Source organism: Lampetra planeri, chromosome 10 (assembly GCF_965212315.1).
Source record: "Lampetra planeri chromosome 10, kcLamPlan1.2.h2, whole genome shotgun sequence".
Lineage (NCBI taxonomy): Eukaryota > Metazoa > Chordata > Hyperoartia > Petromyzontiformes > Petromyzontidae > Lampetra > Lampetra planeri.
This window is the reverse complement of record NC_136116.1, coordinates 15,823,780-15,851,060: the sequence shown is the minus strand read 5'-3', so window position 1 is coordinate 15,851,060 and position 27,281 is coordinate 15,823,780. Positions and strand designations below refer to the sequence as shown.

Genomic DNA, 27,281 nt, shown 5'->3' with positions numbered 1-27,281 from the left:
CCCATACCTCGTGGCACTGCTCAGTGAAGGCGCGAGCATAGACGTTGCAGCGTAGTACGGTACAGCAATGGGTATTGCTGTACGTCATTGCGTTATCATGAATACCACACATCACCATCACCTCCTTTCACCATCGTAATCAACATCATTACCCTTGCTGTAATTCCCTAGCTCATAATAATCATTAGCCTAATCACCATCACACATACCTTGAGCAGAACTCTAGCAGCACTCAAACCCCCATAATCAGTCGCTACCAACATGCATCACGATCATGCTTTTAAATCACTATCAAAATAATCGCTATCACTCCACATAACCACCACTCATCCTTCCCATTCTCCTCTCTGAAAGCTTGTATCTCACGGTTAATAAGAAAGTGTTTGAGTCCACAGTGGTTGTCACGTGATCTAGACCCCCCAGCACCGTCCCACCAGATGATTGTGGAATGTCTACCCTGGGCAAAGGACTCGCCCCCTCCTGCACAATAAATACATACAGGGCATGTTTTAAATCTGATGTCGATTATGTTTGTGCAGTATTTTGATTATTTCTGTAACGCAGCTGTATTAGCCCAATTGTCGCAATGGGTGTCTATGGCATTGCCTCTGGCATCCAGGTGACATGCGAATGAGCCCTTCGCTGGGCTCGGGAGCGCCCGGCGGGGCGAGGCGCCCCCTCGTGGAGGCCGCGGGGAGCGACTGGGGAGGAGGAGGAGGCGGCGGAGGCGGAGCGCCGTGGGGGGGGAGACACGTGGGGACGGGGGGGGCAGCAGCAGCCAGCAGCGGACATGGTGCGCGGGGTCAGCGCGCTCCTACTGCAGGCGGCCGGGAAGGTGCGGCCACACCAACCTCCCTACGGACATTCTAGATTTGAGATCCCTACGGACACCCCACTCCACACACACAGCCTACACACAGCCGACCTACACAGCCTACAGCCGGCCTACACACAGCCCACACACAGCCCATACACAGCCTACACACATCCCACACACAACCCACACACAGCCTACACACATCCCACACATAACCCACACACAGCCTACACACATCCCACACACAACCCACACACAGCCTACACATAGCCGGCCTACACACAGCCTACACACACATCCAGCCTCGCAGTCAACCGTGAGGCTGCCCGACTCCACGCAGCCAGCCGAGCCAGGTCGAGCCAGGCCGCGGGCACGCGGAGAGCCCCGCACGCCCTTGGCTGCTGCTGATGATGATGCTGCTGCTGATGATGATGCTGCTGCTGATGCTGCTGCTGCTGATGCTGCTGCTGCTGATGATGATGCTGCTGCTGCTGATGATGCTGCTGCTGCTGATGCTGCTGCTGATGATGATGCTGCTGCTGCTGATGATGCTGCTGCTGATGATGATGCTGCTGCTGATGATGATGATGATGCTGCTGCTGCTGATGATGATGCTGCTGCTGCTGCTGATGATGATGCTGCTGCTGCTGATGATGCTGCTGCTGCTGATGATGCTGCTGATGATGATGATGATGCTGCTGCTGCTGATGATGCTGCTGCTGATGATGCTGCTGCTGCTGATGATGATGATGCTGCTGCTGCTGATGATGATGCTGCTGCTGCTGATGATGCTGCTGCTGCTGCTGATGATGATGCTGCTGCTGCTGATGATGATGCTGCTGCTGCTGCTGCTGATGATGCTGCTGCTGCTGCTGATGATGCTGCTGCTGCTGCTGATGATGATGCTGCTGCTGCTGCTGATGCTGCTGCTGCTGCTGCTGATGATGATGCTGCTGCTGCTGATGATGATGCTGCTGCTGCTGATGATGATGCTGCTGTTGCTGATGATGCTGCTGATGCTGCTGATGATGATGCTGAATGTCGAAAAGGGGACAGAATTTCCCTGCGTTGTGTTGAACATGAGTCGCACTCCCCAGAAATCCGAGTGGCTGACGGGATGTGTCGAAGCGGCGGGGTTTTGCGTCTGCTGCTCAGGGGTCGTCCATAAATGACGTCACGCACCTAGGGCGGGTGAGGGGATCAGACATTAGTGACGAGGGGGGAGGTTTGAGAAATGTGACGTCACATCAAAATGCGCAACTTTAAATAAATATAAACAATATAATTGTTATAACACAATTTCTTTAAATTAATTTTCATTATTAACTATTTGATTATTTCAATTTACTAAGGTCACCTTTTATTTACTCCATGCAGGAGCATTTTGCTTCTCTATGGGAGAATGGAGAAGCATGCATTTTGTAAAAAAAAAGAATGTTATTAAACATTTTTATTTTAATGATTCTACCAGGACTTTTCATTCTGTGAAATTAATATGATTGTTATAATTGTACTCTCTATTTTGCTTCGTTCTACTACAAAGTTTCAAGTATATTTTTACAGTTATAATAACTTTTAATATTGTATAATTATAGGATAATTTCAATATAATAATTTGAACATCTGCAGTTTTAGTTAGACGATGAATATTTTCAAGTGAATTTTATGCTAAATGTCAGCTTTCCAACGCCTCCTTTTTAATAAATGTTTTCTCCTACAACATCAGAGTGCAGCGCCACACTAAATACGCACTACAATGACAATAGTTTAAAGCGATTTGAAGAATGTTTTATTTTCAAAATGGAAATATGGTTTTCGGGGGGGGGGGGCAAAGCTTTGTGACGTCATATTTGAGGGGGGTCTAACTTTTTGTGACGCCGTGTGACGAGGGGGGGTCAAAAATTAGCCAAAATCGCGTGACGTCATTTATGGACGGCCCCTCATTTGTTCGGTGTGCCGAGAGCACCGAGCGCTGTGATCACTGGGAGAGGCGAGGGGGGCGGAGAGCCCCGAGACGCGAGTCGGGAGTGCGAGGGAGCTGCCCCCCCCCCCGTGTTGTCTCCCTCCCCCCCACCCCGCCCCGTGTTGTCTTCCTCCCCCCCACCCCCGTGTGGTCTCCCTCCCAGAGGTCGCAATCGGGTACCCGATACCCGTACCCTACCCGATACCCGGCTACCCGTACCCGGCCGGGTATCGGGTAGGGTACCCGTTTGCGACCCTGGTGCGGCCGGGTACGGGTGAGGGTTGAAAACCCGTTTGCGACCTCTGCCCCCGCCCCGCCCAGACGCCGCGGCACCGCCACTTCGTGGACTCGCTGCGGCTCCACGTGCGGGGCGGCACGGGCGGCATGGGGCTGCCGCGTCTCGGCGGGGAGGGCGGCCCCGGCGGGGACGTCTGGGTCCTGGCCCGGCCCGGCGCCTCCTTGCGCCACGTCACCGATCGGCAGCCCTCCAAGCGCCTCGCAGCCGGGGTCGGAGACAACAGCAGGTGGCCTCTCACCTCGCCCGCTCCCGTGGTGCCCAGTCCCTGGTGCCTCATCCCTAGTCCCTGGTTCCCAGTCCCTGGTGCCTGGTCCCTGATGCCTCGTCCCTAGTCCCTGGTGCCCAGTCCCTAGTCCCTGGTGCCTAGTCCCTGGTGCCCAGTCCCCTGGTGCCGACGAGATGGTTGAAGGTGTCCTGGCTGGAATCCCTCCTGGCGCCCTCCCTGACCCCATATCCACCGCACGCATCGCCCTGCTGCTTCACTCGAACTGCCGCACTTTGGAGTTCCCTGCCACCGTCTCTTTCCCCCAAGCTGTTCATCGTGACGACATCGCTCAACGCAAGACGTTGATAGTGCTGTGTGTTGCTCGCTGCGTGACATTTGTTTTGGACCAGAGCTCAGCGACTTACAAACAGAAATCTCGTCGGGCGTGATTTGCCCTCCTCAGCCGTGTGCGGACTCGCACCCACGAGGGGTGACGCACGCACCGCTGCCTCTTGCCATTGCCCAAAGCTGGGAGACAACTGCGCATTGATGGCTCTTGCACGGTACACTGCCCTGGTGAACTCACTTAGACTTGGTGCGTTATTATTATTGACAACCTGAATGCATACAGAGGGTATTGTTGATGAGTACCGTGTTTCTATATCTTCCATCTTTTGTCATACACACTCCATTAAGTATTATTTGTGCAGGGTATTAAGTGTTGCATCTACACCGTGGGTGGTTCATAATGACTACGTATTACACTCAACTGATGACCTGCACGGCGTGTTTGCAGTGTTCGATGTCTCAAAGGTGCAAAAGGCAAAGACTTTCAAATCGAGGTGCCCTTGGGGATCTCTGTCCACACAGATGACGGGACCCTCATCGGTACGCATTGCACGACATTAGAGACGATGATGAGCCAGGAATGTATGTTTGTGTGTAACGCACGTGACGTCACTCCACATGCCGCACCCCCCCCCCATCATTAATATTCATGAGCGGGTGGATTTTTACACTCGCGCAGAAGAAGGTCGAGCGGATATAAAAAAAACCCCGCAAATTCGCTTTAAGTTTGACGTTTCTTTATTGAAAGTGAATCTAGTAAATAATTCTACGCAGCAACAGAGTGGATTTGGTGTCTTTATTTATGTCTTCAGCACTTGAGAAAAAGGTAAGTCTAATTTATGCTTCTACATTATGGTAAAATAGACATTTTTCGGTGATTTTCCAGATATTTTATCGAATTCAAATTCATTTTAACCCCAGCTACCGAAAGCAGAAGAGAATAAAGTATCAGTGAATTTGAACAAATTGAAGGTCAGTTATATAGTGCTACAGTGACATGAAGTGAGGTGTTTCATGACATAGTTTTGTGCAAGATTCACTGCCATTAAATTTACACGAGATACAATTATACTCTGGACAATTTTTTCGTAAATATTACAGCTTCCGTCCTAGGACAGACAAACAAGCTAGTTGAGGATATTTGCACATGGCATCCAGACCCATAATTGTATCATTACAATCTCATGAGAGCTCAAGTGACTTAAAGGCCCGGGTAAATGCCAACGATCGCGATGTCTCCATGTGGTTGTGAGGATCCCACCACTCGCGGAGTTTGCGTCGTCGCTTCATTTTAGTTTTGTTTTCTTTATTTGTATTGCTTCGTTTGTGAGAAGCTTGTCCGGCATACCCCACATTCTGGCTGATTTAAGTTAGGCTCGATGGGTATTCACTGTGTACAGAAAATGTTCAAGAAATTCGCTGGATATTCTCAGGAAAAGTTTCCTAACTGTGCTACCACTGCTGCAGAGGTGTTACTGCTAAGGCCTTCCTTAGCAGTGACGATTCCTGGTAACTCACCCCCTATCCTTGTTTTACTTCCAGGGGAGGTGAACAGCCCTGAGGACCGCGTGCGCGTGGCGGTGGGCGGCCTGGGCGGGGGACTCACCACGGATTATCAGCCCAGCCCCGGACAGAGGCGGATGATTCGTCTCGACCTCAAGCTCATTGCCGACGTTGGCCTCATCGGGTAACTGTAGTCACGGCTCTTTTTACACATTGGTCAAAAATCACGAGTCACACGTGGATAACATTACATAGCCCAGATCCACAGGTTAATTTCATCAGAATGAAGCCGTATTGGGCCCTGCATGATAAAAACTTTGAAGTAAATGCTGCGAGTGACAATCAGCCCTGTGGACAGATTGCCCAGCCCCCGCTGCATTGTCTCCGCCCTTCCCCAACTTTGTCCACCACCTGGTATAAGGTCATGGTTTCTAATTAACTGATCATTCTGACCATGTGTTCATGATTTAGTACGGTCACACTGAGTCCTCGGTGGATTCTGTGATGAAAATTGCTCATGTGCTGACTGACTGGCTGAGCCGATGGACTTACGAAGCTGTTTATACCCCTGTGAAGGTGGAAGAGCGAGAATCACTTTGAGGGAATTCATTAGATGTCGTCCTATGGGAATGTGGAATCGTTACAGGCATATGAAAATTGTCTGCTTTTTGTGTTCATTATATTCTCCACAAAGATGCTAATGTATAGTTTTGTGTTAAACTAGGACGCATCTAAAAAGAGATGATCCTTGCCTATAACACCTGACAGTTCACAGCAGTGGTTCAAGCAAGCCTGACTCTTCTGACGAGACACTGAATATCAAAAATGGTCCATAATTTTCTTGTGTTCATCCAATGCTTCCAAAAAACTATGCATTCCCAGAAGGCAACGTGGCTTATTGTGGAGGGACATATATTGGGTAGGAGGTATGTGTGCTTAATATTTTGAGCGGAGAGGATTTGACTTTGTATTGACTAAGCAGCATTCTCCAGCAGTATGGACCTCTGTGTGTCTTGTGCAGGTTCCCTAACGCTGGCAAGTCAACACTCTTAGAGAAACTCTCTTCTGCCAAGCCCAAGATTGCCGACTACCCTTGTACGTATCCAGCTTAACATGTACGTGAATTTACATTTAAATACCTCGTAAATATGTTACTGTTTTAGGATCCATTATTATTAGAAATATAAACTAAACTACAAAAACTAAACAAATTTAATGATGGATATTGGGAAAGCCATGGGTAATTGGGCTGAGGCCATTATCTTCTGACACTTGAAAACCCAGTTTAATCATGGGCATCTGAAGCCCAGATCCAAGCACAATGGTGCTGGCTCATTGCTCTGACAAACTATTAGCTCTCTGAGTCACCCAGTCCCCTCTGCTGCACCATACTATTATGCATACAGCCCGAGCATTTGAGAATAAAATACAATTGTGCATTCATGGCTGTTTACAAGTACCCTGGAGTGGGGCAGTAGTAATTTGGTTGGTTATTTGATTATTTTTCGCCGATTCACGAGGTTGTACCTGTTTTTAATTTCCACTAAATCTTATCTTTCGCTTAATATGAGGTGGCCTCATTAGAGAAATGTCCTCGACTCGATTCAAACCGGGTACCTCCTTAACTCTGATGTTACACTGGCAACAAGCGTGTGACTCTTCAGAGCTCTCAGTCTCTTTCCTCTTACCCCAACTCTGCAGGACCTTGTGCCTCCATCCGTGATTATCTCCCACAACCACTACTTCTCCCATCAGCTCCTGAGACCTTCATCTCGAGTCGTCACTGCAACTCTCTTCTTTGCGGCCTACCCACATCCCTCTCATTCAAACACGAGATGATCCACAATTCCACCACCACACTACTCACCCACACCCTTAAACGCGACCGCATCGTCACAATCCTCCACTTCCTCCACGGACTCCCAATACAGCCCCGGATCAACTTCAACATCACCCTCACCATTTCCAAGATCCGCTATGAACCCGCCCTGCGTACCGTTCCTCTCGCATCTCACCCGACTCATCTCGGTGCACTCTCCGCTCAATAAACAAGGGCCTTCTTTTGAAACCTTCAATAAATCTTCACTCAGTGGGAGGTCTTCCGTTGTTCTCTGTAGCCCCAGTCGTCTGGAATCCCCTCCCGGCTGTGTGCCCGAGACTCCCTGTGCTTATTCAAGTCCATGCTCAAGGCCTTCATCTTCTCCACTGCCTGCCATCTCTTCTCTAAGTATCTCTTTAGTGACTTTTGGGAGGCCATCTTCCACTGCTGGATGAAAGCAGTCCTTCAGACAATCCATTTCCATCATGTTGAATTTTTAATTCACGTTGCCATGATGACCTTATCAACCCTCTGATTAGCATGGTTGGCTACGTACAGTGCGAAAGAAGTTCAACATACATACACAATGCCGTATGGCTATATAGCTACTCACATTCATACGCATGTGAAACAAGAATTTGTTTCAATTATTTGGAACAAACTTGCATATTACAGACTTATATGGAAATGTGTTTATATTGCTCATGGAAAATGGTAAGACAAACAATATAATTGTTTGAAGCAATATTACTGCAGGAAAAAATGCTTTGTTTATCTTAAGCTGAATACATATTGCATTGTCAGATCACTCTATTCTCAAGACCAGCTTCTGTTATATAAAGCACAATTTCAACAAGATTTGCCTTCTAATTCAGATGGTATTTCTGTTATGTAACAACTCTCATGGAATCAAGTATGAAGCCTGATTGGTCATTATGCTTTGGCTGATTTGCTGTCGCCATCTGTCACCATTGATTCCTTGCATCCTTGAATCTCCTTTGCTGCTGCTCCAATTATGGTTGTTGTCAAGGACGCGTGCTTCGGTTCTTCCTCCAATTTATTTGGCTGAGTCCACATCCTGATCTCTCTCATCTTTTATGTATTTAGCTGCTTCAATTGAAGACAACTAATTCATATCTTTTAGCTCCCTTACCTAACCCCAACTTCATAAAATACCACATTTATGTGAGTTTAGGTCATCAGCCACGGAGAATCCACCCCTTGATGAAGGCCTCTCCAATCTGCCTCCATCTCTCACAATCCTTCGATGCAACAATTCAACTAGCACCCGCTGCACACGGAACGATCTCATCGCTCCATCTGCTCGGTGCATGCCATCTCAGATGCGTTCTATCCCTTGGCTGCCGCTTTGTTATATTTCTTGACCAGCTTCCATGATCCCTTCTAGCCGTGACGTGTCCTGCCCAAGCCCAGTAGTGACTTTCCCAGATATGGTTAAACTGTAAGACCATGGTTAATTTGTCATTTCATTATTACAAGTGTAAAACTAAATATTTCATTATTTGTGGCATACACACTCTGTACCTCAACTCTTATAGTTCAGAGCTCTTTAAACGGTTCCATTTTATCAGCTCAATGGGTGATCAGCTGCTGGCATTCTTCTAGTTTCTCAACAATGCCATGATATTTGCTGTCTAATCTGGTTTGACTATTATTATTATACATTGCTATGATGTCCATGAAATTACTGCTTAAAGAGAATGCTGAGACTAAAGTGATTCTGTGACTTGGTTTTTGTTCATTGTGTTCGACAGTCACAACGCTCTGTCCACAACTAGGCAAGATGATGTTCCAAGACCACAGGCAGGTGCGCTTAACATTTGACAATAATTACACAGTTTGCATTATTTGGACATATAGCTGTATATTGGTGTCCAAATGTAACCCGTCACACTGCAGCAGGCAAGTGGGACTTTTCAAGTATTTTTATGGCATCGAATTGCAACACTGATGCCTCTTCGCAGTGCTGCTCACTCTTAAGTGTGTAGACACAGGCGCAGATTAGCACAACGCAGTCAAAGAAAATAAACAGCCGAGACGCGACTTGCCATTTCACTCTCGGAACACTTCAGTGACGAGTTGCCATGGCTGCCATCATTATTGCCAGATCTGAATCAGTTTTGCCACCTTTCATACTTAACCAGAGCTGCTTCCCAGTGACTTCCATCTGTTTTACAGTGACAAATATATTTGTCGAAAACAGCAGAGTTCTAGTCTTAATGAGGCATGGTGTGCTGCAGACAAGTGATTTGAGCCAGATATGTAAAGCAGTTGAACACGGATGTTCCAAGTGCATTCAGAGTGGCCAAGTAGAGAATAATAACCCAGCTTATTTGGTTTCCTCATTGGTCGCTGTTTCAGGGCACAGATTGTTTTTATCACCCCTCATATTGTGAAACATATACCCCAAAACATGTAAACTATTTGGCCTCTGGGAATTCCACACATCTGGCATGCAGTTTGGCATGTTGAAACATAACGTTGATATTTGGTGTAAATGTTCTCCCGTGTTCACGTTTGTTGGTGGCTTCATGTACAGATCAGTGTGGCTGACCTGCCGGGATTGATAGAGGGAGCCCACGCCAACAAAGGGATGGGACATCATTTCCTCAAGCACGTGCAGAGAAATAAAATACTGCTGTTCGTGGTGAGTTTGGCGGCAGTCACATTTCACTACATTTGCAGAGATGCCACTCCTGAATCTGTTCCCATGAGCCTCACACATGAACGTTATGACTCATTAATGTACTTCTGTCTGGCTTTATGAGCCGGCTGCCTGGTCGCGCTCCCCCTAGTGAGGCGCTCCAGTACATCTGACACCCGTGCAACCACTACGGACGCGACGGACGATGGTTTATTTCATTACTTTTTTATTTCGAACCTAAGCCTATGAAAGCTGTATTTGGAGGTTTTCAAGGTGCCGTCTGCCTCCACTGCTTTGCACAGGCTCCCTTGTATCGCCGCAGGTGCGTCTGTCACACAACGGCTGAAGGCCTTCATCTGGAGTCTTGCATAAAGCGAGTCAAAAACGAAGTGAAATGACGCAAATCGTATTGACGCAGACAGACGCGGACCTTCTGGTAGGGAGACGCTTGATGGCGACGCGTGGCGGTTGAGCCGCGGCACTCACGGCCGGGCGCTCCCTGTGATGGACTCGCTGCGATGGGGTCGCTGTGATGGGGTCGCTGTGATGGGGTCGCTGCGATGGGGTCGCTGCGATGGGGTCGCTGCGATGGGGTCGCTGCGATGGGGTCACTGCGATGGGGTCGCTGCGATGGGGTCGCTGCGATGGGGTCGCTGCGATGGGGTCGCTGCGATGGGGTCGCTGTGATGGGGTCGCTGCGATGGACTCGCTGCGATGGGGTCGCTGCGATGGGGTCGCTGCGATGGACTCGCTGTGATGGGGTCGCTGCGATGGGGTCGCTGTGATGGGGTCGCTGTGATTGACTCGCTGCGATGGGGTCGCTCTGATGGGGTCGCTGTGATGGGGTTGCTGTGATGGGGTCGCTGCGATGGGGTCACTGTGATGGACTCGCTGTTATGGACTCGCTGCGATAGGGTCGCTGCGATGGGGTCGCTGGTCTCGAGAGCCGTGCCCAGCGGGGGGCTCGGTGCCGTCCTCGCTCGGCACGCGGCCGTCGTGGCACTCGCCGAGTCGAGAGTTGGAAAGCAAATTGAGCGCTGCCTCCGTGCCGACCATCACGCACGCAGTCAACTTGTGCTTTGCAATTTCGTAATTCTGATGGAAGCAAAATAAACCGGCACCAACGAGTGTGTAAATTAGGATGCAATTGTAGTGACATAAGAAGGGAGGGGCTGCTGGGGGCTCTGGGTTCCCAGGTGGGTCCAGACGCTTAAGCCTCTGGGCGCCAGGCGTTGAGTTCCCAGGGGGTCCAGACGCTTAATCCCCTTGGCGCCGCCAAAGGGGGGGGCTGTGTGTGCTCTGTGGGATATCTGGGGGCGCACACGGCCCCACCCCTCGTTGTACCAGGCATAAAAGGAGAGCTCCCTGGACGATCGGGGCCCAGTTGTAACTCAAGACCCAAGACCCACGACCAGCCATCTGAAGACCCTGGGATGCTGTGAGAGCCAGCGCTGGGACTCTGGAACTCCCGACTCTACGACCTTGTGAGGGCGAGTTCCGGAGCGTAGCCAGAGTAGAGTATCTAGGCTGTGTAGCTAGGCTGTGTACCTAGGCTGTAACAGAGTATCAGGACTGTTGGAGTGTTGTATTGTAATAAAGAAGTTACCTCTACAAGTGTCTCCGGAACCTGTTACACAATGTAGCGTGTGGGACCTTTTTCTCTGCAGGTTGACGTGTTTGGATTCCGTCTGTCACCAAAAACGCATTTCAGGGATGCCTTTCAGACCGTCCAGCTGCTCGTCAAGGTGTGTGTAGTTGGTATTTTTCCATCCATTGATTTTCAATACCTTTTTTTGTATCTAGCCGTGTTCTCTTGTGATAACACATTATTTATATTGTAGTGTTTCATAATTTTATTCGATAAACTGTTAAAGTAAAAAATTTTTTATGAGAAAGAGGGGGTTAGAGTGTGTAAGTATATGAGGTCACAGGTAAGTGTGAAAAATATTTGAAAGGTTTTTAAAGATAGAATAGTTATTGACTTAAACGTTTGCGTAAGTTTTTGTTTCCCATTTTGGATGGGATTGAGACATTACTGCGCGATTGAGGTTTTTCATTTTAGTGGTGTTTCTGTCCACGATATGATTTAAAATGTCATGATGTGACAATAATCGTGATATAAGTTAGACTTCATAAATTTATTTAATTATTTGTATTTGAAAAATTATTGTATTTCTATTTGCACATTGTGTTTTGAACCCGCACCTGGATTTGATTCCTGGCCGCTGCTGTTTCTATCGGTGAGTCATGTCTGAACATTTTCACCAACCAAATTTGCAATGACCGAAAGATAAGCCCTTGTCAGGAACTGTCCCTGGGCCTAAAATATGTCTTAAAATACTAATTAGAGAAGGCTTAAAACATCGTCAAAGAAGAGACGATAATGAGACCAAGGATTGGAAGCAGAAGACAGCTTGGTGCAGTAATTGTAGAGGGCAGATATTGTGACTGTGAGAATAAATGACAGCACTAATGTCACAAAAGGCAAAGATGAACAAAGACCCTAATGAGACACTTCGCATGACCAGGTAGCTGGGAATGAGAAACTGTTCCACCTGGGGATGTTTTGTGTTGTGCTGCAGGAGCTGGAGCTCTATGGCCCAGATCTCCTGGGCAAAGCAGCTGTGTTGGCTGTGAATAAAATGGACCTTCCTGGTGCACAAGAGAAGTATAAACAGCTTTGCCATCAGTTGATGCATCCACAAGGTAAATACATTTGAAGGTTCTGGAACTTGGTAGCAGGGGCGGTTTCTTCATTAGGGCGATTGGGCGACGCACCACCAATGTCATTCAACCACAGAGTCACGCTAGCCGTCACTGTGCCTCTGGATATAGTCCAATCAGCGTCATGCTACGTTCTGTGGAGTACCGCCTCTTTATGGGCGATTTCCCTCCAGCTGAGAATCGCCCCGAGTGGTCCCATAGACTTACATTCAAAGATGTTTTTTTTCGAACGGGGGCGCTGCAATGCATTCTCTATGGCTTCCGGGAGGGCTCGCCCTAACGTGCTTACGTCATCATACGTGCTTACGTCATCATACGTAAGCACGTTTCATCCAACAATATAATTTGTCGCCACCTAGTGGAATCTTTAATAAAAGAAACTTGAGTGGTTTGTTTTAATAGTGAGTATAGAAACAAACAAGATGTATTGTAAGAGTCACTTTATTTTTCATTAATATTAAAGAAGTGAAGTTGCCTTTACATGCTTAAGCTGTTAATTTATCCATTGCATGGGTGGACCTTATCAATCATCCAGACATTTGCCCCCCCTGAGAGATTTTGCAGGAGCCGCCACTGCTTGGTAGTGTAAATACGAGTGGCATTGTCTTCATCACGGCAGTAGGGTGGTGTATTGGTAAGATGTGTACCTCACAGCAACAAGGGCCTGGATTCGATTGCCGTTGGAGTTTTATGTTGTTCTGCATGGGTTCTTCCAGTTTCCTCCCATAGTTAAAAAAAATATAACTGGTGTAGTGTAATAGCGCCGGCTGGTGGACCATAGTGGCAACTGTGGTGGACAGACAGTGCACACGCCGGTGAGGGCGTGAGCACGGTGTGTGGGCAGAGCGGAGGAACTGGGGCAAGGGTCACGGAGGACCCCGTCTGGAGGGCCCTGGAACCTGCTGGAGGGTTCCAGAAGGGGGCGTGGTCAGGGCGGAGCCAGGCCGCTAAACGTCTCCGCTAGACGCGCTATGAAGGAGAGCAGTTGGCTATCTCAGTCAGCGCCGTCAGTGTTAGACGGCCGCTGGTGTGTACAAGCTGGGCTGAGCTACTGTGGAGAGTGTGCAGACGAGACCGTGAAAGTTGTTAATAAAGAGTGCCTCCTAGAAACTCTGTCTCTGAATCATTGACACTACACTGGTATTGGCCAATCATCCCAGTGCTGAAAAATTACCTGCAAATTACTCAGTTCAGATGACACAGAGAAATAGGGCCTGCAACTGCTAAAATTTGGCCGGCTTTATTGGGTAAACACGGGTAATGATGTATAATAATTGTGCCGGTGCACCACTGCTAACACTGCAGCATCACCAAACAATGTGTAATCATGAGTAGTGGTCTTTATCCACGTGCTTATGTTGTACCTATATTCTTGGGTCTTTCGGTAAAGTCACGTAAATAGGTTAAAAGAAAATAACAAAAAACTACGACGTTTCGATCGCAACACAAGCGGTCGTCTTCTTTTAACCTATCTACGTGACTTTACCGAAAGACCCAAGAATATTAATTCCTGCAGTCACGAAAGCTTTAAGTCAAGATTTATGTTGTACCTGTTTATCATTCACTGACTGTGTGTGTGCGTGCTGCAACAGACTTCCTGTCCCTGCTGCCTGCAGGAATGGTACCGGTAGAGAGCTTCCCTTTTGAGCACGTGTTGCCTGTGGCGGCGGTGCGAGGCACGGGCGTGGAAGAGTTGAAGATTGCAGTGCGCAAGGTTCTCGATGAGCAGCAGGTGGAGGCGGTGATGAAGGCGCGTGAAGAGAAGCAGCGGCAGCTCAGAACCGGCCTCAGGCCGTCCCTGTGACAACCCGCCCGCTGTTTCACTCATCTCAACCCATCCCTTCGACCTCCACATAAAATGAGGAAGTAGCAAGTTTGTGCTGGGAGCGATAGTGTAGAGGTTCGCGTGCTACGCTACGAACCCGGCGACCCGAGTTTGATTCCCGCTTATGGCTAACACCAGTGATGATTATCTGAATTTGTCGTGGGCCTCCGCTTGGTCGACTCAGCCTCAAATGAGTACCTGGTACGATGTGTAAACATTGCTATCACGGAGACAAAGGCAGCCGGGCATGGTGTTGATCACCAACCCCCTCGTGTGCTGTTCCGTCCTTCATAGGTGCTTGCTAACAGCACTTGCCCAAAAAGTCTGTTAAGGCTATGCAAGGGATCTTTGTCTTGTTGTTGCTAGGATGTACAAGTGCTTGGTGCCTGGTTTTGATAACGACTTTTCGCTTGACATTTTTTAGCCCATTAACTTTCATTGTCATTTGCTCTTTGTGTCCCAGCTGTCGAATATGCATTGTTCTATGTACTTGCCCAATATCGAGTATATATGGATCATAATGACTGATTCACATTCCCATGATGTTCTAAAATTGTTAGAAGAATAAAGATGTCACTTTTCACCCCCCTTGGGTTTCAATAAATTGTTGCGACTCCGGGTTTGGAGTTGATTTGAAAATCCTTGGAGTGCCCTCTAGTGGCTGGAGAGGTCACGTGACCCCATTACATATAACATATTAATGGAAAAAATATTCTTGCACACCATTTAATGTATGTGTACGAGCCGAAGATTAATCGATGTATCCAGGTAAAATGCTGGAATTGAGCACATTGATGCTTTGTTGACATCCCTAAAAACTGAAAATCCTTTTTTTAAACGTTGAATCTCAACAAATGACAACATCGTCTGTGTTAAATGTACATCGTAGAAGTTGATTGGTTTGACTCCTAGGGCTTCAACCCTCTTTATAAACGCTTACAACTGTATAATGCCCATCCTCGGTGTACCAAATAAATTACCTCCTGTGGAGTGAAACAAAAACTAAAATGCAGAAATATCCCACTCCCATTTACTACCATACGAATGCATGCCGTGCATACTCGGTACAATTCACGAATTACACTGGCAGCGGTGAAAAGCACACTTCAAAATATCTCGCCAATATTCGTTATGAGCTCTGCCTTAACACCTGTACAGAATGTGATAAGCCGACGTTCTAAAAAAGGGCCATTGCCCAAAACGTCTTATCCTTGTCTCCAGGATGTAAAATGCAAAGTGATGGAATTTAAAATCAGCAATCAGCTCCTCCATCACTTGGAGTCACCATTTCTTAGTGAGTATCACGATGGGTTCCATAAAGCACATTCTGCCAGTGACCTGTATGCATGTGACGCATGCTTGGAGCTCAAGCCTTGAACATTTTGGAGCATCCGTGACCATACTCCTTGCCATATCTAAAGCATGTTTGATCGTGTCTGACATCCGGCACTAATGCCATGCTACCATCATGTGCAGTCCACTCCAATATGCAAACTTGGGATATGCGATAGCTGACGGTCATGAGGGATACCATCACCATGGCTCTGGAATCGCGGTGTTGTGGACAGTCAACGAAGACTTTGATATCGTGTGGGTTATGACGACCTTGCCTAAAGTGCCTTTGATAACAAACAAAAAATGCCCACTTTTAATAAACGTGAAACTGCATGTTGCCTGGTGACATGCGCCGAGTGTAATGGGAGTGTATCCTGTGCTACGTGCTCAAGGTACGAGAAGAAATGGGCTTCATAAGAGTGGCAGGAGTCGGCGAAACTGATGTCGCTCGTGTGTTGTCCCATTGATGATGACGCACACCTCTTAGATGTCGAGTATGACCTCAGCGTTCAGTGCCGTGGAATGGTTCGTGTTGTTCACGAATTTATCCTGAGATCGTGTCACGCCAAGCAGCCCGTCATCCTGTCTCAGAAAAGCGACGGGACTACTCGTAGCATGCCGCGCCACCTCTTGTCCCACACGAGGAAGCAGCAACTTCCCACCTGCCCTGTGCCGCAAGTGCTAATGCTCGCTGCAGATCAGCGAACGTAATATATTTAATTCCCAGAGCTGTAATGCATACAAATGTTTGGAGTGCAATACGAATGTTGTTTGTTGAAGTTGTTGGTGATGAGGCTGCGACCAAATCCCAACACAGCAGCGAGAATCACGGACAGCTCCCCACATTCAGCTCCAGATGAGTGGCGAGAGCGCAGTGGCTCCCAGCCACCTGTGCCCGCCTCGCCGAGATGTTGAAGAAGGGACGTCGTGAGCGCAGTGGCGACGGCGACTGCGCCAGCCCGCGTGGGGTTCCGCGCGCGCTTCTACAAGGACACTGGAGCCAAGACGCGCACTGTACAAGCTTTATTGATGTGGAATGCGGCCGCACGTGTCCATGCACCATATTTACATCCATTTCACGAGGACGGCAGAGCAGAGGAGACATGCTCACAGAGCCTCTGGCCATCCATTCGCAGTTTAGCCGCAATGGAATGTGTCGGCAATACAACGCTGTGTCGTGGCTACACAATTTTGAGCAGGAAACGGTGTTAATGAAACTGTGTTTTAAATGTTAACACTCAAAAGTGTTGTCGCATACAGTCCTGCTTACTGATTTAATACTGAATCGACGTATACGTATTGCGTGTAAAGCTGTCTAACAGCACTGGTAGGCCTAGCACATGTAAGAAGTTTATATTTGGTATTTAGTACAGAATTATACCATGCAGAATAAATTAAGTACAAGTACTGTATACAGAATGACAGTAAGCCAAGTCGTCTCCACTTGTAACACTTAACAACTGTTGTGCAATATTGAATTCTTCAGTTCCCAGGAGCTGTTTCACGTCTCGAGGCAGATGGCAGCAGTTCAATGGAGAGCCCAAGGCAGTGGACTGGGTTCTGCTGTGCAACGTTTCGCGGGGCCCCACGAGTCACCAATTAGACACTAGACACAGCCGCGCGACGGGTGAAGGCGTTCTGATACACGAGGCTGCTGGCTCTAGCGGAGTCGTGGCATCGGCGCCCTCGGCTGAAGAATGGGAATGCGTCGCCGTGCAGAGTGAGTCGGGTTCTTGTGCCAACAAGACGCTTCGTTAACACGTTCATGGAAACCGAACGAACCACACTTTTGCTGTGGCCAATAAACCTTTTCACAATCGCGTCCGTGTAGTCCACTCTCTCAAATATTGAGCTACACCAAGGTTGTTTTCATTGATGATATTTGCGTTGAGGGCATTATTGTGGTTATGTATAGGTTATGTCAATGGCAAGCCTATGAATATGTTAACATGCGAATGTTTATGTAATATGTGCATGCTAATATGGAATTTAATATAAATTATGCTTGTTTTGAATATAGTCATACAATATGATATGTGAATAACCCAAAAGCAGATGATATATTTTGTGTAAATTAAATTTACTGACTGCATTTGGTATATGTTTGTAAATAATTACAGAAAATGTATCCAAGCTTAAAGCTGACGTCATTAAAGATTGTGTAACTCTTGGTTCTGCAAGTTGACGTTTGCTATTTTATTCGAACTGAACACAAGTAGAATCGTCCATATACCGAAACACATTTTACACCCTTAATTATTAATTATTAGTAAACCATGTACTGTACTTATTCAGCAAGTGTCCAGATGCACTACAGCCGTATTGTTGTAGCCTTCAGTGAGTCGATGCCAATGCAAGAATACAGCAATACTGGTGTGAGTCGTTTTGCGTCATTTAGATGATAACTGATCGGTTAATGAAAGTGCGTGGTGGTTATTTCTTACAATATCGAGTCTGTTATTGTTGAGACCGCAAACATTCGAATTGTATTGATATTTACCATGCATTGAATTGTGTGTTTTATGAAACCCTCCTGCCCTGGCAAGTCCCTGGATTCGCCGCTGGCTCCCGACGTGGGTGTTGGTCGCACCGTACAGAGAGGTTCATAAAGAGCAAAACTGTGAACTCGGTTCATCCCACAGTCTGTGCTGGGTCGCAAGTGCCAGCAGATGTTTGGCAAGCTTGGAGCATATTTTCCATCAAGCTGTGCATATGGGTGGAGCATCTGGGAGTTTTAGCCGCCTCGTTAAGGGGCGCAGAGGGACGTGTGAGCACCCACCCAGGTGCAGACTCTGCAGCCTTGCTCCCCGAATGCACCTTGATTCATGTACACGCGCACACTCGTGGTTAACGTGATTCATTGGTACCGAAGCCAACAGCAATATGTGTATATGATTCGCTTCCATTGATAGATTCAGTGCAAATTAACAAATCTCATCGCATAAAATGTAACCAGCACTTGCCATGCAATAACATATTAAGACTATGTACATATTTATACAAGTTGCAATATTATATATTCATCGTTATGCACGTAGTTTCAAACATGAAACGAAGCTTGTGCTGGTTGGGTGAGCGCAGTAGCATTAGTGTATGTACATGTAACATGTATGTGTTACATGTATGTAACATGTACAGGATGTAACAATGACTAAGATTAGAGACACAAAGCCAGCATACTCTGGCAGCGAGTAAAGCCAAGCTGCTTCGCAGCTGCTTCCCAGTGAATGTGCAAAATAGGACCAACGTTGCCATGTGGTTGGAACCGCTGGGCCAACGTTTGTCCAACGTTCCATGCATACTGGGCTGGTACCCGAGAGCGAGCCAAACACCATACACTGAGTGATGTGCAACATGGAAATAGTTCACACTTTGTTTGTCTTTTTTACACGATGTTAGTGGGCATCACAAAATCCATAGAAACAAATGCCTTACAGTGTCAGCAGGTACAACACATGCCTGTTTCTGAAATGACTTGGAGAGGAATGTGGAACTTGTTGATGTAAAGGGAAGAAGAGGCGATCGGAGACGGCCAGGCGAGGAAGGGCGCGGGGGGTGCTCCGCAGGGCACCGCCTTGCAGCCTCGCCACGGTCCACTCGGCCTCCTCTCAAATGGACGTTTCGTACAACTGCAGAGACAGAAGCAGCTCTAAGGTCATGCGGCACACAATGGGTGGCATAGTGACGCAGTGGTAATGGTCGTGCTGCACAGCACCACACCTCTGTGTGGAGTTCTATGTTCTCCTGCATGTGGTTCTTAGATTTCCTCCATTAGCGAACGTACGATGTAACTGGTATTGGCCAATGCATCCCGATGCTGAAAATGTACCTGCTAATTACTCAATTGGGATCACAAACAGCAGCAACATTGTCCCCCTACTCCAACAAACTTGGCAGGACCCTCCTGAAAAAGAGTCTTGAGTCTTAGCGCGGCTGGGTAAGCAGGCGGAGTAAGAATAACCAATATAATACGGATCGTAAGCGACGGCTGCGTGATTGCTGGGTGGGCTGACCCGTGGGCTGAGCGGCTTCTCGGGGGGGTGCAGCAGCTCGTCTGGAAGGGGCGGCAGGGGGTACGGCTCCCTGCGGGAAGCCAGCGAGCCGGTGGAGGACGAAGGAGACTTAGTGGGGGAGAGGGTCCTGCAACCAGCCACACGCCACACAGCACGCAATGCACACCACGTTCTGGCTAAAAACACACCTTGCCACCCCACGTGCTGGTTCTGGTCTTTAGCACGTAGACTGTGACCCCTCTCACGAGAGGCACTTTGCTTTAACACTTATTTAGCAGAACATTGCATAACCGTACATTGTATCGAAGCAATTCAATAAAAATACATTAAGCACATTGACGTTTCAAAATACAATATATAAAACACTGGCAGTACACATGACAAAAATGTAATAATTGAATACTGTATATATTGTCACATTTACATATGTATTTGTAACAGTGTAATCGATATTTTACCCACAATGCATTATCTATTCCTGAAGTGGACGCAGCACGCGGTCACATTATTGGCAGGACGTGCAATGACCCAACTCATGCTACAGCTACCAATGTAGCACAGGTGACATCTGTTTGAGAAGCTGTCGGATTGACTCCCCCACCCCCTTGCTAATGAGAGCTGTCGTCATCATCGGGCCGGTGTCTGCAGCCGTTGTGACTGGGTGCTGCTGTGCTGCCGGCCTCTCAGCCAGCCACTGGCCTCTAAGGGCTGTGAGGAAGGGACATTGCCCAAAACGTCGCCTACCGTGTTTACTTCTTCAGGCAGTGTTATTGACGAATGCATTGGGTTTTTTCATTACAATGATTCGGCTAGCAGATGGAGTTGGTGGATTGTGCAGGCATGTGTTCTCCTGCTGGGCAGTGACGTGCTTACAAGGCATTACAGCACAAATTGAGCCTCCCTCACGCCTGGCACTGCAGTTTCCTACCACGTGCAAAGGTACAGTGGTAGAACGACTAAACTAACATGCAGGCAAAACAAACTGACGAGATCGCACCACATTCATCACGACACCGACTGCATCACAGCCGCCCACACGCCAGGCGCACTTCCCTAAACGCGACCATCATCACCGCGTGCAGCTGCGCACGCGGTCGTTAAAGTGACGCAGCCAGGCCGCGTAGCAGCACTCGCGTGCAGGAGAGGCGAGGCTCAAGTAGAAATCTTGTCTGTCTCGTCGCAAGGCCCTCTGTGTGGTGGCGGTGGCGGGGTGACAGGGTGGGTGTGCAGCGCTCATTTGCTTTGATTTGAGAGCTTCACCATGGTTTTAATTGACACAAGAGCAATTTTGTGTTAGTAAACTATTGAGTATTAAACAGACCCCTCGAAAGTAAACATGTATGTACACATTAAAATGTAACATTACATTTTTGTAACATTACATTTTTACGTAAGCTACATCATGGGAAAAAAAGTTACATTTGTAGTGTCCATTGTTAATTGAATGTGCCCTGCTCATGATCACTTAGAGGATATCCTCGACTGTGACAGTGGTTGACGTTTCAAACAACTCATCCGCGTACTAAATGCCCGATTAGTTCTCTCAAAAGAGGAATAGCTGAAATACACTCAGCTACTTAAAATTCCATAAATTCTATGAATATCTTGGACGTCAATATTAAAATTGATATTCGACTTCATTCAGTCATATAGTAAGAAGAATTAGACATTTAAATCCAGTGAAATCAAATTCTGGAAATAAAATGTCTTTACATTTCAGTGTTATTTCCACATAGCTTAGAATTTACTTTTGAAAATGTCTAAGAGCAGTGTCAAGGTATTTGTATGCTTGACTAATGAGGGAAGGAAATATTTGCTTCAGTGAGCTGAGGTCTGTTTGCCCAACAGCGAGGCAGACCTGTGAATCAGCAAAAACCCAGGAGCACAGCGAGCATATTGCATGTGTCCTCTGGTGTGATACGTTGTGGGTGGATAGTTCATTCTCCCATTCAGGGACCTTTTGGAACAGGGACATTCATCTCGGCCAATTATGCTCTTGGCTCTGGGAGATAAAAGTGGAAGGAGGGTGGGAGTTTGAGCTCTGGGGCACATATGGCCTCTCCAATTTTACTGTCCTTAGAATGTACCGTTGGTGCAAAATGGCTTATATTAAGGGCTTCAAAACATCAAATGTTGTGCTGAAATTATTGTTTTGGAATGTAGGTTCAAAAACTTTCAGTGCTGTGGAGGCCCTTATTTAATTGTCCTGGTATTTGAGACAACTCTAATCAAGCACCGCTCTATAACACTGGTGCACAGTTGTGTGTTAGCATGAATGGGTACGGTTATCCCTGAGTTGTCTATGGTGTTGCCACCTTGTTCACCAAACTCGGACATATTTCTCAGTTAGCCTATATAGGTCAATCGAAGCTCTGCAGTTTACTGTAATACAGTTCAACACGATATGGGGAGATCTCATTACAACCTGATCCCTGTCAACCAAACACAGATGTCTGGGGGTGGCAAAGCAAGTTGTTCAATTACAAATTACATAAATTTGGAGAAATAAATGTAATTCCATCTGATATTTTTGTTAAAGCAGTTTTTCGAGTTGCAGATTATAAACATCTCATCAGGTGCTACCCCATTGCTTGTGCATACCAAGGTTTGCAGGTTAAAAGTAATCATCATCATCACCATCAAGCCACGGCTGGAGGAGATTGTTGGGGTTATTTGGCCATACTTCTGCACACAGTACATTGCCGGTTTGTGAAGGCGGGGGAAGCATCGGTGTGGGAAAGTAGTAGATTGCAACAATGGATATCGCTGTGCTGCCCTCTGCTTGCCAGGGCAGAGTTAGGGGCAGTGTGCGATGCCCCAAAGTGCCGGGGGCATCGACACCGGGAAGCTGCCGCCTTCACCCTCCACACATGGCACGAACTGCCTCGCGCGTTGCACCAACGCAGCTGTATTGATATGTCTTCAACACATCCAGGATAACTATTTAGAGATTCTTCAAATGTGCGTTGCTATTCGGGATTTACCCCATGGAAAACCAGTCAAATTGATCTAAAGGATGCCCATAACATGTACATTAAAAACAGCTTAAAGCATCCGCCTTGTCAACCAAGAGGATGACGTCATTACATGTAACGTGAACTCACGACGTCATGTCATTGTGTGGCTAGGGGCCTCTCATCATCATCTCTCCTGAAACACGTCCAACAATATAATTATTTATCCATAGAAGGCATTACACTATTCAAGGGTCGATGAGGGCCTTCGACCCTGTTGAGAAGCGAGCCGACCCAGGCTGAGATGGCTGTCGTCGGAGCGAGCCGACCCCACAAGTCATAATCGGGTGTAAGTTCGATCTCAGTTAAAATCAACAGCAATAACCGATAACAGAGAAAATACTGCTACTCTATTCTGGAAAATGCTAAATTATTCAACTTATTCAAACAAGTTATTCAAAACTATTCGAATAAGAACTGAACATACTCTTAGGTTTTTTCGGTAAAGTGACTTTACCGAAACAACCTAAGAGTAGGAATCATTGCAGTCACGAAAGCTTCACATCTAGAAAGAACTGAACAATAATTTGAGTAATTTCTCCTACTTCTGAATGACACCCAATATTAATCACTGACCACGTACAAACAACAAACACATAAACATGACACGTGGCCACGCCTGAACATCTTTGTCCAGTTGTTATTTTGTCTATACTGTAGTAGCAGTATTGACGGTGTGGGGAGACCTTCATTCGGAGAGACAGCGGCTCATGATGATGATGACGCTGAGCATTGATAGCCTGATCCTATTAGAATTACAAGATACTTAAGCCGTGTTATTTAATAGCACGGCTTAAGTAGACTCGTGGTGTAGGTAATGGGAGTGTCCTAGCCAACCGAGACTGGGCAGAGGGGATGATGAGCTGTGGTGGCGGTGTTGCGGTGTGCGGCGGTGAGGGTGGACAGCTGGGCACGGACTCCCACCCCACTCCAAGTGCTCGTGTGAACAGTCAGCAGTCTGGCTAACTGCATTTGCCTTGCTCTTGTGTACATGCTAGTACGACAGTCAAGTTCAATATTAGTATTATAGTCAACCACCTGTTGGACGTTTTGTGTTCATGTATCTATTTGTTTTAATGCGTGCTGTGATCAGTCTGAACATGCAGGGAATGTAATTTTAACTCACATCTCAGATTTAATGTTGTTTTATGATTCTGCAATATTTGCAATTCGTCCTGTCATGGCGCTTCTATTTGTTTTTCTGTTGCACTTTTTTGGGTTGTTTTGTACTTTTGGGGACCGGGGTGATTCTGACAGATGCGGCTCTTAATTCTCACCGCCTGGTTATAAACAAGATGCACTCGAACTCGTGCTCAAACAATCATAAGCAATGGCAATTCACCTTACAGATTAACACAACGGCGAGGGGAATTATCACCATCAGAATTGGCAGCTCATGTATGAGGATATAAACATACAAATGAATCCAAGCAATATACAGGATGATCAGACCCCAAACAAAGTGTACATGCTAAACATTGTGTTCGCATACGTTTCATTGTAATGAGTTGTAATAATGATGGATAGCAGACAATTTTTAAGAGTTCACATTGCAAGGATGATTTTTTCTGCCTTTTAACCATCGATATTGCCAATACTTTAACTGAAACACAAAATCTTAGTTCCTTTTGAGAGGCGCTTACTAATGCTGGCTAATTAAATCCTTCAGGCATGTGGGTGGCGATACCACGTAGCCAGTGAGCGCCACGACATTTCTGCTGCATGACAGCACAGCACCACCGCATCGCACAAATTACTTGGAGACAGCGGGGAGGGCCACTGCACAGCAAATGGACAATGGCCGTGAGAGGTGGGCAGTACCGTATATATTGTGGTTGAGTATTTTTATTCACATCTTCTATCCACTTAGCTACATTGTACTCTTTTTTAAACCAGGGGTTTAAATACCTGAAAAATCAATGATGGTCCAGAGAAGGGCAACACAACACAGGAGAGAGCAGAGGGGCTGAGGTTACACAACAGAGGGGCAAGGAAGACTTCGCACAGTCAACACAAGTCGCAGCCCTCACGGACGTTGCCATCATACTCACTCGGCCATTAAAACACGCAACGATGTGCACAGCGTGACACAAGAAGGGGAATCAAAACATGTTCAAGACAAGAGCTCGAATAGCAACGAATGCAGCACAGTTGATGGTCAAGTTGATTCATTGTTCAACCAGTGGAGCATCTTGACAAGGAAACAGACAGGGTGGGTCACATTCCACTACATAATCCGATTACTGCTAATTATAATGCACTGACATGGAATTAACTCAATACGTTCACACGATGGACATGCATTCGACAATCATTAGTGATTGAATATGAGCTTCAAGAAAACAATATATTGTCGGTACTCTATTCCACTCGGGACGCGGCTTGTGGCCCTGTCATGGTCTACATCTTTTCGAGACTTTGAAGCGTGGATCAAAAATGTGCGCCGCTTGCCGCGTTCCCACGCAAGACAAGAGCGACATTTACTTTTGAGATAGCGGCAGATTAAGCGAATACCCACATAGCTCGTGTCGCACAATACTTGAGATATCTTTGACCAGATTTTCCCAATTAATTTTGGACAGTGCAAAGAAGAGACAAGTCATAGCTTAGAATGCAAGGGTTTGTATTTTTTAAAATTAATACATCTGAGAGAAAATAAAGTAAAATTTGAAACTCCATGCAAAACATTTGTGAATGAAGTTTAAATTTTAAAGTCAATACAAATAATTACCCATACAAACCGAGATGCGATGCAAAGTGACGTGTGATGGTGTAGATGGTAAACATGTACGCATCGATTAATATTGAGTCTTATACTCACGACACATGTGAACAATTAGATTTGTATATACATTCCCATTAATTTATTTAAAGTAACTAATTCCTCTCACGATTAAAAGTATCCACATTTTAGTTCATGTACGAGTAGCATAAAAAGACTGAACTGGAATTGTTGCAGGATTTTCACGGTACCTTCAGAGATAGACGACATTTTAAAGACCAGATTTGGGCACATTTACAATAATGCACAGTGCTCACTTTGTATAAATTGGGCAGCGACTATAAGTTGATGTCTAAGTTATGAATCCAGCAGGCGGCTTCAGAGCGCAGGGAGTGTGAACTCTCCTCGTACTACCCTCGGGCACGCTCGCCGTAGACACGAGCTCACGATGCGTAGCTCAGTGCAGCAGTCACATTTGAGCGAGGTAATTCTCGTAAAGAGCAGTATACACACGTAAAAGATCATAACGTTTAGAGTAAACCGGCAGAATGAAGTCACAAACACTGTCCACTCGAGGAAAATTGCTGCAAACTGTAGTAGCTAAAGGTAGAGATGACTTCCCATTACGCAATTATTGGTGGGCGATGGAGAAAGAAGGAATGAAGGAAGAAGAAACGGCTTCTGGGAACTGAGGTGAGAGAGGAAGGGAAATGAGGGATGAGTCACTCGGAGAGTTAAATGACATCCATGGCAACGTCTTTTGGGTAGATCGCATTTATACGATCTTATAAATGCAATCTATACATGTATGCGATGTTGCTCAAAAAACGTTATCATGAATAGTATTCGTCGCGAAAGCCTACGTGCTAAATTGAGTTAAATGGCACTTACATTCCCCAGACGTCGAGCTGCAACGGGACATGTGATGGAAGCAAGTGGGAGGGAGAAAGGGCTGGGGTAATATTTATTGTTGGGTGAAACTTGATACCACGAAGTTCACTGCTCTTCACCAGATAGTCGGGGGAATTTCGTGGGTTTTTTCTCCAAATTGCAATCTATATTCGAAGGAGGTTATTGCGTTGAGCACTAAAATAACTCTCGGTACACGTATAGGCCTCCGATATAACCTCTGCTGTGCCAGTACGTGTGGTTAATGCAAACTGAATTCCTTGCAAAGGGTTTTTATTTGGTATTTGAGCATCTTAACACCTGTTTTATTGCCAGAGAGGGTAAAGCCTATAATGTTTTCATGCTTGGGTACGGGGGAAGGTGGCAGACAAGGGGGTAGAGGCAAAGTCATGGAGTGGGCGGAGCCGGGGAGGTGGCAGACAAGGGGGCAGAGCAGCCGTGGACGGTCCCCCAAGCACCGGGCTCCACAATCCATCAGAAAGCTGTAACCAACGATATCACCTGGATGGATTTAAAGTGAGGACAGAGGAATGACGTGGGACGCGATGAGATAGTTGGTCCAGGAATGTACTGGAAGGTGGGCCCAGCGGAGGGGAGTGAGGGACTTAGCGGAGACCTCGAAAAAGTGCAGCAGAGTAATTAAACATGTGGAGCGAAGAACGATGTGCTTACATCTCTATCTGTAACATCTCTACCTAGCAGATAGAGATGTCACACTGCATTAGTTTACTATTGTACACCTACACATGTGGCGAAAACCCCAATCCTAAAGTAAAAGCAGGAGTTGCGAGTGAAATGTAGAGCAGCACTCCCAACAGCAGAGGACTTTCCACAGTCACAATACTGACAATCCACCTGTGGGCAGGAACCCCTAGTCCCCTCGTGTTTCATCCCTTTAGGTGCACTCCCCCTCTTCCCTCGGGAGAAACCCCTAAAGTCCCCGCCATTGTAAAGTGTATCAGGAATAGACTTGACTTGATCAGTCTTGCCCTGTCCAGGAAAAGCTTGTGTGTGGCCTAATCAAGGTTGCTTGCTGATGCCAAATAGTATTGGTCACTTACAGGTCTTCCAACATGTAATTGATTACTTATTTTAAATGTCAATGATAAAAAAATAAAGTA

At 46.7% G+C, this 27,281-nt stretch overlaps 2 protein-coding genes across 3 annotated transcripts in view; one reads left to right on the top strand and one right to left on the bottom strand.

Moving 5' to 3' along the window:
- Positions 1 to 766: 766 nt before the first annotated feature.
- Positions 767 to 17,674, top strand: LOC144721107 (GTP-binding protein 10-like). 2 transcript variants are annotated; one of them, XM_078598490.1, is made up of 11 exons: positions 767 to 835; positions 3,102 to 3,304; positions 4,080 to 4,171; positions 5,174 to 5,318; positions 6,156 to 6,229; positions 8,729 to 8,781; positions 9,514 to 9,621; positions 11,286 to 11,363; positions 12,201 to 12,324; positions 13,935 to 14,092; positions 15,895 to 17,674. In XM_078598490.1, exons 1-11 carry the CDS (start codon positions 791 to 793, stop codon positions 15,967 to 15,969), a joined length of 1,155 nt encoding a protein of 384 aa, XP_078454616.1. In that variant the 5' UTR covers positions 767 to 790; the 3' UTR covers positions 15,970 to 17,674. The 2 variants fall into 2 exon arrangements, with proteins under 2 accessions (XP_078454616.1, XP_078454615.1); XM_078598489.1 differs by lacking the exon at positions 15,895 to 17,674 and having other exon boundaries at positions 13,935 to 14,806.
- The window catches only part of LOC144721109 (disintegrin and metalloproteinase domain-containing protein 11-like), a 124,801-nt gene continuing 114,030 nt past the window's right edge, over positions 16,511 to 27,281 (bottom strand). Inside the window, exons 30-32 of the mRNA XM_078598491.1 lie at positions 24,351 to 24,437; positions 19,516 to 19,642; positions 16,511 to 19,131 (exon numbers count right to left, since the gene is read on the bottom strand). Coding sequence (XP_078454617.1) covers positions 19,111 to 19,131; positions 19,516 to 19,642; positions 24,351 to 24,437 — 235 coding nt within the window. The 3' untranslated portion in view covers positions 16,511 to 19,110. The remainder of the gene's footprint in view (positions 19,132 to 19,515; positions 19,643 to 24,350; positions 24,438 to 27,281) is intronic.